General features: G+C 39.1%; 1 protein-coding gene across 1 annotated transcript; it reads left to right on the forward strand.

Moving 5' to 3' along the window:
• Positions 1–10,319: 10,319 nt before the first annotated feature.
• LOC147881690 (S-protein homolog 5-like) lies at positions 10,320–10,712 on the forward strand. Its single transcript, XM_087401231.1, has one exon. It carries the CDS (start codon positions 10,320–10,322, stop codon positions 10,710–10,712), a length of 393 nt encoding a protein of 130 aa, XP_087257357.1.
• The last annotated feature ends 5,144 nt before the right edge of the window (positions 10,713–15,856 follow it).

The following is a 15,856-nucleotide window of genomic DNA, read 5'->3' on the forward strand; positions in this document are numbered from 1 at the left end:
CTACTCTACACACACATTTTGTGCTACCTAAGTCCATGTTGGCATAGAGACAACACACTTCTTACATGCACATCAGCCTCTACATCAATGCATCTGACCCAGCACCTAAAATGAACAAAGAAAACAGCAGGCCAGTCGGTGAAAAGAGAATCACTTTAATTTTTTTAAAATTGCTTACAAAGTGCTATCCCATTAGGTCTACTAGGGGGAGGGTGGTGAAGGATTCCTTGGTTGAGTTCATGATTGTATCTTGGAATGTGAGGGGGGTGTGTGACTTGTTAAAACAAAAAAGATGTCTTTCAATTCCTGGAACATGATTGTTTTGGCTACCCCTTTAGGTGCTACTAGATTTGGATACCATGGGCTACTGTGGGTGCTACTGAACTGTTTTTCCTCGTCAGATTCTTTTGTTGGCTCCTTGATTATGGGATCCTTAACTATGGGTTCCAATCCTTCTATCAGTGTTATTCAATTTTCCTCATCTTCAAGTTTTGTGTTTGGATTCTTTTGTCTAGACCCTGTGACTTAAAGTGGGTCATACTGTTAGTTGATGTTTGGTTTGCCACTTAGCCATTGCCACTTAGCCAATGCCGTAGTTCCCATTGACAGAGATATTGATTTCAATTCAAAAGAGGATTTCAGCTCTATCAAGTGGACCAAGAAAATCAAGATACTTTGTACATCGACAGTGGTGCATCATCTCATATGACAAATCATTAGGAATGGTTCATAGAGTTGAAACCATTAGAAGGTTAGAAAAATATCTACACAGCAGATAATACACCGAATCCAATTCTGTGAATAGGCATTATCCCTATGAACAATTTCACTGGTACAAAAGGATTGGTGAAAGATGTACTCTACATTCCGAAGCTCAGCAAGAACCTCTTGTCAGTAGGTCAAATGATGGAACACAACTATTGAGTCATCTTCGACAGAGATGAATGCACTATTAGAGACAAATCACAAGATTTCAACTAGATATGGTAGAGTACTAGCATGTAGAGAATGGGGTTGCTTAGGACTTCGCCGTGCATCTTGAGGTCCTCCCGCATCTAGGCACACAAGTAGTCTGCCCAATTGGTGACCTGGGGGGTTGCCAATCTTGCCAAGAAGTTGGGCAAGATGGATTGATGGTGATTTGTATGCTTGACCTGGGTTAGCCACTAGAGTGCATGTGCAATTCATCCAACTCTGGCTTGGTGATCTCGGAGAAGTGGATGTGCCCCTTGCTCTTCTTTCGATCATATTTGCATATCTGGCTGAGGGCCTCATGCATCTTTTCTCCTAGGAGTACTTGTTTGCAATGAGGAGGCCGAAGGTAGAGCGCACCACATCCACATTGAGGTGGTAGAAGTGGGGGGTTCCTATTACATCACACGAGATGCTGATGTTAGTGTTGGAGTGGTAGGCCTAGAGGAATTCTTCAAGTAGCTTCATGTCCAGGTGATAAGGTAAGCAGTCCACCACTGCCATGAACCAAGACCAGTCAATGCTAGGGAGGATTGAAACCTCGGGCTCCTTGAGGGCTTGATACATGGCCACATTGTGGTAGTGGAGGGTGTAGTCATGTCCCTCGTGGGCATATAGAGAGTGGATGGCACATTCGTTGAGTTGCTGTAGCCAGGCTTCTCCAAGCGCGGCGATTGCATCTGGGACCGCACAATCTTGTACTCCCTTGCATTGGGATAGGAGTGTGCATTCTAGATGCCTTGGAGGGAGAAGTTACAATTGCTATTGGTGGATCTTTTGTGGCCTACTGCATCGAGATCTCTTCCTCCATTTGTACGTCCTCTACTAGAATGTCAGAGGGCATTCAGATTGTCCATGAGGTTGTACTCTGGGATTTGGAGGGGCCAATGGACTATGGATTTGGGGGGTGGAGGCTCAGCTCTGTCGAATTCAAAGAAATCGTTCTCGAGATCCATGGGAAAAAAGGAGGGTAGTTGCATGAGAAGAGACTCGCTAAAGGAGGAGGAGGCTGAGGACATTCAATGGGGGGTGGAATGTAGGTAGGAAGAGGGCAGGCTGGGGAATGTTTGGCAAAAATTTGACTGAATTTTGTTGTTTTTGCTAAGGCAATGACCCGGGGGAATAGGGGGATCTTTTATAGTTTTTGCTATCCCTATGGTTGAGGGGATAGTCTAAGGTGACAAGTCATGGGGATAGAAGCTATAATGATGGTTGGCGAGATGGGAGTTATGGCAACGATCGGCGGGATGGGAGCTATGGCAACGGTTGGTGGGATGGGGCTATGGCAATGGTCAATGGGATGGGAGCTCTGGCAACGGTCGAAGGGATGGGAGCTATGGAAATGAGTCGTGGGGGTGGTAGAAAGGCGACGATCACAGGGATAGCAAAAAGGCAAAGGCCGTGGGGATAGCAAAAAGGTGATGATAGTGGGAATACCAGTGGTCAAAATTTGAGAGAGAGAGAGAGAGAGGAAGGGTTGGGGAAAGCTAATTCTTCCTCCAAGTGCATAGTGATTTCTTTCCCTCTAGCTTGTCGACATGAAGGATTAGATTTGCTGGTTGAAGCCTACTTCATAGAAATCTTGAGAGGTTTTTGAAAGTCATCATGGATTATATGAAGAAAGAAAAGTTGACAGACAGTTCTCTTCTTAAATTTAATGATGGCAATTAGTCACTCGTCTCTCCCTAATGTAGAAAGGCCTCTGGGGTCTCATGGATGGTATAGATAAGAAGCTAGACAGTGAATGTGAATTAGCATCATGGACTCAAAGAAATGACAAAGCTCTAGGACTGATTGGTCGTGATTTGGGAACATATTACTTTCACCATGTTGATGTAAAGAAATCGGCTACTGAGAATTGGAAGATTTAGGAGACGTTCGGGGTACGTATGAAGCACTCGAAGGCAATACTAAAGCAAGAATTATTCGATCTAAAGATGGATGATAATGAGAATCTGGGAACATTCTTGAATAGAATGCAAGCCCTCTTGAGACAAGTACATGAGCTTGGGTCTGGAGTCGAAGCTGACGACAAGAAGGCAATTCTCTTGAAGAGTTTATCCTCAAAATTCAGTGAAACCGCATGGGTATTACGACTGGATAAAGATGCTGACTGTCTTGACTATGTAGGTCTTCTACTTAGTGAAGAAAGGTGAGATGATCATCTGCAATCATTTGGAGACAGCGCCGCATACATAGCAAAAGAAAATAAATGGTCGACTAGCAAAAGAGCAGATAGTCGTGTATGTCTCAGTGTTATACAAAACAAAAAGACGAGCTTTTGAAGAACAATTCAAAAGGCAAGGCATGTTTAGTTGAAGGATCTTCATCGAAAGAGGAAGTTGCAGGTTTGGTCAAAGCAAATTTTGATGATCGAAATTGGGCCTTCTAAGTGTTTTTGTTTGAACAAAGTTTTGAACTATGGTGGTTTTTCGTAAATCTATAGTTCTTTGAGATGGTCTTAGCACTTCATCATGAATTAGATTGTTCAAATAAAGTTGTGTTGATGATTTGAAAGTTTATGGTCCTCCGTGGACAAACTTTGCAGAGTCTAGTTGTTGTGAAGGTTTCTACAGTTGATGTTTTCTTTTTGTGAGCATCCCCATTCGTCTTTTGGGGGGGAATGTTGGCATAATGCTCACTAGGAGATGCTTGGCAATTGAGCACGTGATTTGAGTGCATGGGCAGGTGACCTAGTATGTGGATCATTTGTGGTGATTAGCCCATGCATGAGAGAGGTGCTGATTGGTCACTGTATGCATGAAGGACATGTGATGGCACAATAGCTTGATGAGGAGAACTATGGAAGAGATGGGTGTCTTCTATAACTTTGCTATTCGTAGGAGAGTCGTTCTATTTCTCCTTTCCAAGCTTCTAGGGCTTGATGAGAGTCAGTTATACTTGCTTAAGTCTTTGTAGTATATTGTATCATAGGCTGCGCATAATATATAGAAGGTTGTAGTCTATGGTCTATCTTTTTGTGATCACAGCAACAAGGCCGATAGGCATGCGCTATAGTCCAGAAGTCTATTCAAGTTTTGCATCTTAATAGAAGTCGACTTTTCACTTTGTGTCTCAATTGATAACAAGTATCTAAAATCACATGCAATAAAGCTCTAATCCTAACAAGAGAGAGAGAGAGAGAGAGAGAGAGAGAGAGAGAGAGAGAGAGAGAGAGAGAGAGAGGAGGGAGGGAGGGGGGAGGGTAAGGAGAGAGTAAGAGAGAGAAATTGAGATGAGAGAGAGAGATATAGAGAGAGAAGTAGAGAAAGGGGTTTATATGTATATATAGAGCGAGAGACACACACACATACACACATTTATATTTGTGTGTGTGTGTGTGTGTGTGTGTGTGTGAGAGAGAGAGAGAGAGAGAGAGAGAGAGAGAGAGAGAGAGAGACAGATTATATTGTATATATAATCTATAATATCTTAACATGCACATTAAATGTAGGCAAACTAATAAGCTAAAGATGTTGAGGAAATCTTAGTATGACTTGCATAGTATTTTTGGTGAAATGAGGGTATATTTATAAATTAGAGCCCCTTAAGATAGTGAGTAGTAAAAGGAGGCATGCCATCCGACAATGTCAAACATTGTAGTGCTAGCCAAAAGAATATAGCACATTTTCTCAAGAATTTCTCAAACATTCCCAAGAAGTTTAGATACTACTCGTTAGAAAACAAGTTTGTGTTCTTTGTTGATCAGTAGGCACTTGTTTACCTAGTAAATAAGCCATGCATGACAAGGAGAATAACCCATTGGATGTGAACCCTTCTTGCATTTGACTTCACTATCGCAGTTTGTAAGGGAAAGACCCATGTACTAGCTGACCATTTGTCTCAGATCCCCAATAGAGAGCCACCAACATGTTTTGAGGATGATCTTACCGATGCTCCACCCTTTCGTGGGGACTTAATATTGATGGGCTGAGGAGATCAAACATTTTCTCACCACTGGATAATTTCCACTAGATAGACCGATTAACAAGGTTAGAGCTTGCAAACTCAGTAAGGATTCCACATTGTATCAATTAATAGCTAGCCAAATTTATCATATGAGAAAGGATGGCATCATGCATCAATGTGTGAGAGATGATGAGTTTATAGAAGTGCTTGATGAAGCTCATTCAGGGATCACCGATGGACACTTCTACATAGAAATTATGGCATGAAAATTATTGCAGCCAAGCCTTTAGTGGCCCATGTTCATTGCAGATGCATAAGAATTCATTATGCGATCTATGCCAACAAGAAAATATGCCTCAAGATGCTTATATGATGCCCCTCATAGGTGCACTAATCGATCAGTCATTTGAGAATTGGTAACTTCAACTAGGGTATTGATTTCATAGGCCTGATTAGCCCAACAGCTAAAGGTAACGGGTCTTGTTACATCATCATGACCACCAATTATTTCACAAAATGGGAAAAGGCCGCAAGCAGAGGCCGGCCAATGCAAGATCGATGGCCAAGTTCCTATATGAAAAATGTAATCATGAGATTTCTATCACTTATCAGATCTAATGGGCATCCGGAACCCATTTCCTCAATGAAACCATTGCCATCCTAAGAAGTGAATTTATGATTGTCCATTAGAAATCTATGGCATATTATCATAGAGCTAATAACCAAGCAAAAAGCTTGAACAAGACGTTCTACTTGATCATGACCAAAATGGTCGAAGCCAGTCGAATCGATTGGGAACACAAACTCATGATAGCACTATGGGCCTTGGCATGGTCCCCAATCGCACTCTTGTGGACATGATGCACTTTTTTTGGCTCCTTATCATTTTGCTATACAATATACTCGACAGAGAAACAATAGCAGGAGAGTTCCACCGCCAACTCCACTCCGAGATCTTGTTCAACATGAATGAGGGTCCATTGTTGCAAGCCAAGATATTCGCATGTAGTGTTTGGAACCTACCTGGCTATCATATCTTAAGTACGAGGACATGCACGACACCCACTTTTGAGCCTCGACCTCCATTTTATAAGCCTAAACCTCAATTTAGCAAGGTCTCACGGCAACTAGACTAGTACTCTTTCATGTAGGCTGCCATGAGCTCCAAGATTTTTCCACGAGTGCGATTCACGGATGGGCGTCCTCATTTCATGTAACCATATATTTTGAATGTATTTGGGAATCATTGTTTGGAAATGGGTTTTGAAGGCATTCCCTAGTATATTGTTGGTCATTCAAATGGGGTAAGAAGCAAAACTATGGAAGAATTGGAATCTTGCAAAAAGCAAGAGCCAAGGTTCTGCTATTAACACTAGAACACAACGTGAATACATTGCAAAAAGCAGGAACCCTTACAAAATGGTGTGACTAGAACACCAAAAGATGGCATTACAAGCAAGAGCACAAGCATGCAAGAGTGGGATGATAGCATCACAAGGAAAGAGTCTGATGATAATTTGAGGCATAAAATAAAAACTTGGAAAATTGGGCAAAGAAGGGAGCAATCCTTGGGAGGCAAAGTAATTTTGGAAAAATGGATTTCTATAGATGATCTACACACAGGTTGAATCAGAAGAATATATTAGCATGAAACATGAAGAGGATGATGGATATGGTGAGTTCTAGGGCACATGTGATCAATTAGACAACATGCACAATGGAGGACAATTCTCATAGTGTGGAGATCCAAATTGAGAGGCAAGAAAAAGGTGCATGTGTGATAAATCTTCTATGCATATTTTCCAAGGTCTTTATGTTAGAAAATATCATATTGTAGCAGAAGTCGATCATTCAAATCACTGGCTATACTCTCTATGAACCACTCAAGAAACGTACATTAATGGCTCCAAAATATAGTCTCCTTCAATACATGGAAAATTTGCTTCATCATCTCAACGACAAAGTTGCGAGCAATCATGAATAGCGATAACATATGCTAAGGTAGCCTATCATTGGGATAAAGTCTAAGCATCTTGATTTGAGACTCTATGTCCTATGTTGAATCTTATCTAGCAAGAAATGGCTATGTGTGGATTCCTAAGACCAACTATGCACGAATAGCATCATTATTTTACTATTCTTTCAAACACAACAGAGTTACCTTGTATCCCTACCATGGCAACCAAAGTCTGGAGTGGACAAACTAGCTTTGCCCATTGCAGTATTTGTGGATATAAAAACACACCGAGCATGGGCTATTGTCGAAAAAGGTATTCTTCTCATTAGCATTTGGAGGTGGATGATTTGTTTTTTGATTTCTTTCTTCTTATAGATCTTGTGAGATTGAGCTATCGCAATTTCATACGATTTGCTGGGCACATCCTTTTGTGTGTGAAGGGGGTTGCAGTACTTGATGTTATCACTTGCTGTGTGAATGATTTTTGCTTTAGGACCTCTACAAATATTATTATTCATTATCTTGGTGCACACTTTTTCTTTTGAGAAAGCAAGTCCTAATGTGAAAAGGCTACAATTAGGAGTGATTTGTGTTGATGATTTTGGAGATGCATATATAGATGTACAAATATGCATATGCCTATGCAAGTAGGTGTACATGTCCACACATCCTTGCAATTTTGATGATTTTGGAGATGTATATATAGATGTACAAATATGCATATGCCTATGCAAGTACGTGTAGATGTCACACATCCATGCAATTTGTATATAGGTATAGGGTATGTGTGTTTTGTTTTTGACATATATCGCATGTCTATGTTTTAAATTTACTTAATGTGTTCTCATTACTATGTAGGTGTCTAATCACGTATGAGCATTATCTATAGAAGAGTACACAAGAAACCCATCAAAGGTAATGTTTTTCACATCCGAACTAAGAAAACCATAACAAAAATTTGAGCAGATTTTAAAAAAAAAGTAAAGCTAAAAGCAATGTTGAAAGTAGCGAAATGGAATCAAAGCTGATTCTTTCTCTCTTTTTATAAAAATAATTAGAGAGAGAGTGTGCCACCTATCTCCATATGTCACGAATTTTTTATTTTGCAACTTTCTTGTTTTACAATTTCTTATTTTTTTCATGTTCTTAATTTTTAAAATTTTATTATTTTTGATTTTTACTAAATGAGAAATATATTTGTATTTGTGAATTGAATATGTAGAGTTTTGTTTTTATAACACATTAACATTTAAATCCTATAAACTTATGATTATACCTAACCAACCATTTCTAGTTTAAAGCATGTTCTTGACGGTGAGTGAGAACTAGGAAATCGAAAGAAATGACCAAAGTGAATGCTAAATCAAAGGGAAATAATACCAATGTTCAAAGATCATGGTCTAGCTTATTAACCATGATGATTAGTTCATCTTATCAAAGAGAGAACTCAAAGATCGACATCCAAGAAATCCATTGTTCATGTATCTTTAAGGTTCCAATTTCTAAAAAGCACTAATCTTTGTCTATCATGAATATTAAAAGAATTACCTCTAATATTTATACAGAGGATCATGTCCCATTGACCTAATGTTGCATCTCGACTCTAAAATTTTCTAGTTCTTTTTTACCTTTTTTTGGAAAATGCTCAATTAGATTATATTTGAAATTCATGATTATGTGTTCCATAGCAAAAAAAAACTATATAACATTCATAACAATCAATAGATGAATGTAACAACATGCAAGCTACCTTTCAAGTAATACAGCTAGATGAATTTTTGATTATGTGCAGGAAAAGAAGATAAAAAATTGGGTTTATAATAACGTATTTGGTATCATTGATGACAAGAGATCCATTTTTGGGGGATTTAAAAGAATTGTGAACCAACTCATCGAGAATGATAAGTCACCCATATTGACAGCGACCACGAGTGCAACAATGCCCAAGCCAAGTATAATAGAGTACATGCAAGCATGGTCATGCATTTCAAAATCACATTCACACTATAATTACACTACTAAAAATTTACCTCTTATTTTATAGCAATCTCATTGACACAAGAAACAAATAAGCTATATGTACATAGCAACGTCTATTTTGCAAATTGAGACAAACAACCATGTAAGTTTCAACAGATACACAACATAACGATATTCAATTTAGATGTGCAGCATATATTTAAGAGTATTTGTTAAGTGCCGTCAGGATTGTAGATTTCAAATTCCCAATTCAACTCTCATCATGTTATGGGCGGATTTGGTCATGCGCTACTAGTTTTTTTAAAGCATTAATGTTAAAGTTCCAGCCTCAGCCCATGGTGATCATCGATTTTTTCCTCCTCATTATGAACGTCAAAGTACAGCAGCAAGAGACTTTACAAACTTCAAGGCTCTAGCCTAATTCGTCAAAACTTTACACAACATAATGATATTCAATTCAGATGTGTGTAGCATATATTTAAGAGTATTTCTTAAGTGCCGTCAGAATTGTAGATTTCAAATTCCCAATATAATTCAACTCTCATCATGTTATGGCGGATTTGGTCATGTGCTTTTAAGCACAAATGTTAAAGCTCCAGCCTCAGCCCATGGTGATCATGGATTTTTTCCTCCTCATTATGAACATCAAAGTTCGCAAGCAAGACTAGACTTTACAAACTTCAAAGCTCTAGCCTAATTCGTGAAAACTTTACACAACATAATGATATTCAATTTAGATTTGTGCAACATATATTTGAAAGTATTTCTTAAGTGCCGTGGGAATTGTACATGTCAAATGTGCATTTCAATTGCCGAGTCAACTCTCAACATGTTATGGACGGATTTGGTCCTGCGCTACTAGTTTTTCTAAGCAAAGAGACTTTATAAACTTTTCTAATTCTAAGCAAGAGACATCACCAACGTCAAAGCTCCTCCTAGGTTTTCTAAGCAAGAGTCTTTACAAACTTCCAGGCTTCAGCCCGTGGTGAATCGTGATCATCGACTTTTTCTAGGAATCTGAGCGCAAGGGACAAAGCTTGCCGGCCTGCGTTTCCAGTCCCTTCCGAAGACTGTCCAAATAAAAGGAATAAGGCGGGCAGTCGAATCGACGGCCTTTTGTTGCAGAGGTAATCACGGACACGCAGCTCCAGGTTAGTACTATCTTTGTGATCAGTTGAAGCGATGAAGACCTTGCGCCCGAGACTGCAGTAGTTGGCTCGTGCATACATTGGCTAACTAAATATCAATCGTGGTCGAAATGCAAGTTTGCTTTCCTCTACATCATTTATTTGTTCGTGTGTTTGGTGTGCGTGTCGCTGCTTGATACTCTAAACGCCCATCGCTAAGTTTCTCTCATTACATGGAGTTCCTGAGTCTTAGCTCGGAGGATTATCTGGGCGGGAGCCGAGGAGCGGGAGTTTGATCCGCGTGCTGTCGTACATGAAGGATATCTTACTACGCTAACAACTTGTTTGTATCTAAGGATGTATCGCACCGGGCAATGGAGGGCTCGTCTCGCAGAATAATGACATGGCCGCTGCTGCTGCTCCTGCTGGCCTTGGTTTGCCGCTACACAGACGAAATCACGGTTCATGTTATCTCCGGCGTTGGGCCCGGGCAGGAGATTGATCTGCACTGCGCATCAGGAGACACCGATCTTGGCGATCATCAGCTGCCAGACGGGCAAGAATACTCCTGGAGCTTCAACACGAACCTTTGGGACAACACTATATTTTATTGCAATGTACATTGGAACGCGAAGGAGAGACAATTCGATGCTTTTGACAGTATGTACAATTGCAGTGTTGACTGGAAGTGGGATGTGCGTCCAGATGGCTTCTATTATTCCTATGTTGGTTCTGGTGGTTGGCTGTATGAATTTGGATGGCAGTGAAATGATTTCCAAGGCAGTGAAATGATTGGAAAGTTCAAAAAAAGAAAGACTATGAACGGCTAATAATCGCATGTTTAATCTCTATGCAGGGTATCTCCAACTATTTCATAATCATAAGTGTATTTTGGATTACAAAATACAGTTTGAGCGTGCAGACATATCACAATTGTATTTGGTTACAAAAAGTGGCAATATATACTCTTTCACTCGCGCTCTTCAAGGTCCAAGGGTAGTTGAAAACGAGCCTTGACGGAAGTACCTTCCAGGGTAGAAGTTGAATCCGCATGTTCGATGGGTCACCATCACGTAGAAGATCAATGCAGCTCGCCATCAACCTAGGAAGATGGCCAAGAACGGGATTTTCGGAAGGTGTCCTTTGGATGATTAATCGCAGGTCGTTTTCAATCGTACCCTTGGACCTTCTTGACGCACGGGAAATGAGTTGCGGTTGAAAATTCTGAGAAAGAAAATTGGCTCGCCACTTTCTTTCTCAAAATTTTCTCCCATGGTCATTTCCCTCCTCGCGTAAGGTCAATGGGGTTGATCAAATTTGCTCTCCTCTATGCCTCGAGTTTCTCATCTTGGATGCCATAAGTCACTCACCCCAACATTGTGACACATTTTTTTGATATTTATTTTTCAACATTGTTCTCAACTCATACAAAAGCTAAAATTAATAGTAAAGGAAAAGATTGCCAAAGAAACAAAATAGAGAGAATTGATCATTTCAAGAAAGCAACTTACTAAAAGTAATCTTTTTATGCATGTGTATGCACTACAATGATGCATGTGTTGTGATAGTAGTGATATGACAAAAAACATTTGAAGGACTTGGAGAGAAATAATAATGCACAATTATATGAGTGAAGTGACTAGGGAATGAGTTATAAATGGATGGCATTGTCATTGCTTCTACTAAGCTTGTAGTCCAAGGTCTAGTTAAATCACAAGTAGGCATAGGGCTATCTTTAAATGCAACTCACTAGAGATCTAATTAAGCTTCATTTAGAGCATGATCCTCTCAATTCTCTCAAATATTCGTTCTATGTAGAGAGTGCATAAAACAACTTCAGTCACATGAGCTACGATGGGACTTTATGTGACTATGTTGAATACAGATGTAACTTCCCTATAAGTAGATTATATGGAGGTGCACCTCGTCTAAGTGCCATTTGCTCAGTGGCTCAAAAAATAATATTAAGTTTTGCCAAACTCCATACCAATTACAATAGCTCAAAGGATAACATTTAACTTTGTCAAGATGCTCTAAAGCAACTCTTATCTAAACCTAAAAATGAAAACAATGAGCATTTTCAGAATATCGATAAAGTTCTAATGCCATCATTTTATGAGAATCTCTTAGCACCTAGGCTCGAATCAGTATTGACAATCATGCTTGAACCTATGAGATTCTCAATAGGTTGAGATCAAAACCATCAAGAAAGTAAACTAGTTACGTGTCTCAAGATGTTACAATCCTAGACCCTAAGAGGAAATAGATCCTCTTTTACGTTCTCTCAAATAGATTTAAATCTTCTACTTCTTTGTTCTCTTATTGCCTCTTTTGCTTGCCTTCACTTTGTCTTTTCCCTTGTTTGTGTCCTCCTTATCTTCTTCTTTCTTTGTAAACCATTGCATTTCTCGAGGAGCACAAACCTGTGGTTTTATATTACAGGTGAAGACTGAGGACCATGCAGTACTTTATTGGCTATTTCATCAAACAGATATACCATCAATTATTAAGAGTCAAGTCCAAGGATGCCATCTTCATGCTCCAGGGAAGGGGGATTTTTAAATTGAATGGCATATGATAGGTGACCTGAAGACACTGAAGTGTATATTTAATATAAGCAAAGGGGGTAACTCAAAATCTCCTTGCTTGTATTGCAATGAACTAGAGCATGTCTTAGATTCTAAATGGTGGAAAAGAGCACCCAACAATAGAGATAAAGTAGATAAAAATTTCAAAGTAGTTCTTGAGATCCCCTTATGCAATGTTCACATTTGTACATTGCATGCATTATGTAGCATCATTGAAAAACTAGTTTTCCTATATATTGGATTTGCATGGAAACTTTGCCCTGAGAGCAGAAGAAAAGAGGCACTACAATCATTAGAAGCAGTGCTATCAGAAATTGGTTTCCATGGAAGAGATGTACATATTACAAAGGATCTTAAAAAATCTACAAATGGAAAAGATGTTCCTATCAAGCCATCTATTGGTGGAGTAAAGGCTAGAAGATTTTTGTCTCATCCAGAGAAAAGAAAAATAAATGGCAATAAAACAACATACGTATCAAGGATAAAGTATAACTTATGGAGAAAAGTACACAATGCTATCAAAGATCATCAAGTAGATGGATTGGCAAGAGATGTCAAGGCAGAAGTGTGGAAATGCTTAGATAAGCTTTTTGTTTTTTGTGATCAAGCCACCTTTAGCAAAAATGATCAACAAGCATTTGAAGAAGCGGTGAAGAGTTTTGGAAAGGCAATAAAAGAGGCTTGGATAGCATGTAACATCACTCATTACATGGTAACAACAATATCCTGTTTTTGTGCATGTTTTTTTAATAAAGCAAACAATATTAGTTTTATATATTCTAATGCCCACTTGCCTATGTATCAAAACAGCATATAATCTACAATCACCTTCCTTTCTTTATAAAAAAATGTGGATGCCCTGTGATTCAGTCCACACAAGGAATGGAGAAATCACACTACAAGGCACAGAATGCATTCTTTAGACATACGCCACATTTTGGAGGAAAACAAAAAGCCAATAGTTTAAAAGAAGTCTTCTAGTGGTTCTATGGAGGAATACTACAAAGACTTCAAGCCAAGAAGAAAGTTAATACATCATAGGTTAAGCTAGCTTTCAAATTGGCTCAAAAGGAAAGAAGGAGGCAGATTTTGGAGAACTCAAATGTAGCACAAAGACATGCTCAGTGGAGACACTCAAAGATATTTATAAACCACAAATGGGTAGATAGAAGCTAAGTGCTAAACCTTGTTCATCACTTGGTGTCATCAAATGTAACAATTTTTTTTATGCAGTGAACAAGACTTGGATCTTTCATTCATAAGAAGTCATTGTATGCAACCATTGAAATATTTAAAATGTACATTGTTTTTGTCACAAATACCCATAAACATAACTAAGACATTCTAAAATGACAGTGTTCTCACGATTCAACTCTACTTCTATCTTGTAAAATATACAATGCCATATTGGCTATCCTTCCAATGGTTTGCCAACTTTGCTTGGAATCCTTCTTGGGACTTTGATTAGAGACCTTTTTTTCTTGAGCTGAGGAGTAACCGAATTGTGGTCGTAGTTTACTCTTCATCTATTTTGTCGGGAAGGGCCACCAAAGAAGGCTCTTGATTCATTATGAGCTTATGCTTTCCATAAGGTTCTAAGGAGAGGGAATCCTTTACACCACAAGCTAGTGCCCAGGCAGTATATGTCAAAAAGTAACCTACTCTTGAGCCTTGCTTTCCAACATAACACCCAAAAATAATTAAAACAAACTACTGCTCTATCATAATGATCTTCCCATGATATAAGATGACCACCCAAAACTTTTGACAATATAGGATGACCACCCAAAACTTTTGACAAACACTTGCAAAAGCAACTCCATCATTGCTAAGCAATTTGCTAAAAATCAATATCTTTGCAACAGATAGGTCTTTAATATAATGAGAAAGGCTTGATAGTTTACCAAGCCTAGGAATTCTACTTCCAGCTGCCCTTAGGAGGAATGTGTCATCTTCAATGTACAATTGCCATACACAAAACACACTTAGATTTAAAACAAACCATCAAATTGCATATCTAAACTCCAAATTCAAGAAAGGTAGGTGCCTTACCTCAATATTCTCATCTTTCTCTAGTATATCATCGTTAAACAAGGAGATACCCATCTCCTTCCCCTCGGAGCTGTGACTGATATCCAAGCTTGCTATGAGGTCCATTCATGCTTGGGTTTCCTGGAAGATTGTCTCATCTACCTCTTCATACATTTTAGCTTGCTCAAAACAGATGGACAATGCTTCCGAAGGATTGAATTTGTCCTCCAGCTTTAGCAAAGGATCGCCATCAATCCTTACTTCCTTGTCAATCCTGCAAGATTGTGTAATAAAAGCAATCACATAATCTTCTCTCAAATTAAACGGGCACTGTACATCATACAACAAGACATACTCTTTTCCCTCAATATTGAACGAGGGAAGAATGGACACAGTGAGGTTGGAGCTCTCAGCCTCAACATCATCCACTATGATAGCATCTCTTAGGGTCTCATTTTTTAAGGCCACTAGGTCCAATGCTGCAACTGAAAGCTCCTCCTCTTTCGAGTTGATCTTCTCTTCTGCTTCTGGTAGGTCTGACTTATCTTCTGTTTCTTCTTGCTCATCGCTATCCTTTGGGTCCTCAAATAATCCATCAGCATAGTGTACATACATGGCAAATGCAAGTGACTCTTCAAGTATCCTACAATTGCCCTTGTGTACAGTGCAGATTCCCTTGTGGCAGTAACTGTCAAATAGCTTGTGCATTTGATACCTAATCTTGTCATTTGCAGCAATGTCCTTGATATGTACAAAAGTCTTACTGTTGACAACTTTTGATCCTTCAACTGTTAGCTTGTGGAAGGATTCATACATCTTTCCAAGAAAATCCTCATGCTGTGTCAGAAGAGACTGCAAATCCATCTCCTTATTGAAGATCTCATGGTATTTATGATAGTGCATTTGGCATTCTGACTTTTGTAGAAATTCAAAGAGTTGCAGTTGGGGTGACTTCTTTTCCTCCTTATCCTTTCCCTTAGCAATTGACTGTCCACCTCTTGTCATTGGGCTTTCTTCTCTTGACAACATCATACACAATTAAAATTGAGTCTTGCAGATATAGCTAAAAAGAAATAGAAGTGCCACTCATAAAGAAATTCTTACCAGGAAATTCCTCCTCCCTTACAGCATAAGCTGAGAGGTCAATGGTCTTCCTAATAGGTCTTGCTGCATCACTTGCATCACCTAGATGGTTAGCTCCTCCTCTTTGAAAGTTTGCAGAAAAATGCAATATGACTGTCTTCATAGTTAAATACACTGAAATCACATTTTCTAGCAAAAAGTTCTATTGA

The sequence above is a fragment of the Dipteris shenzhenensis genome, chromosome 30 (genome assembly GCF_047967505.1).
Source record: "Dipteris shenzhenensis isolate YYH24624 ecotype China chromosome 30, Dip_SZ_1.0, whole genome shotgun sequence".
Lineage (NCBI taxonomy): Eukaryota > Viridiplantae > Streptophyta > Polypodiopsida > Gleicheniales > Dipteridaceae > Dipteris > Dipteris shenzhenensis.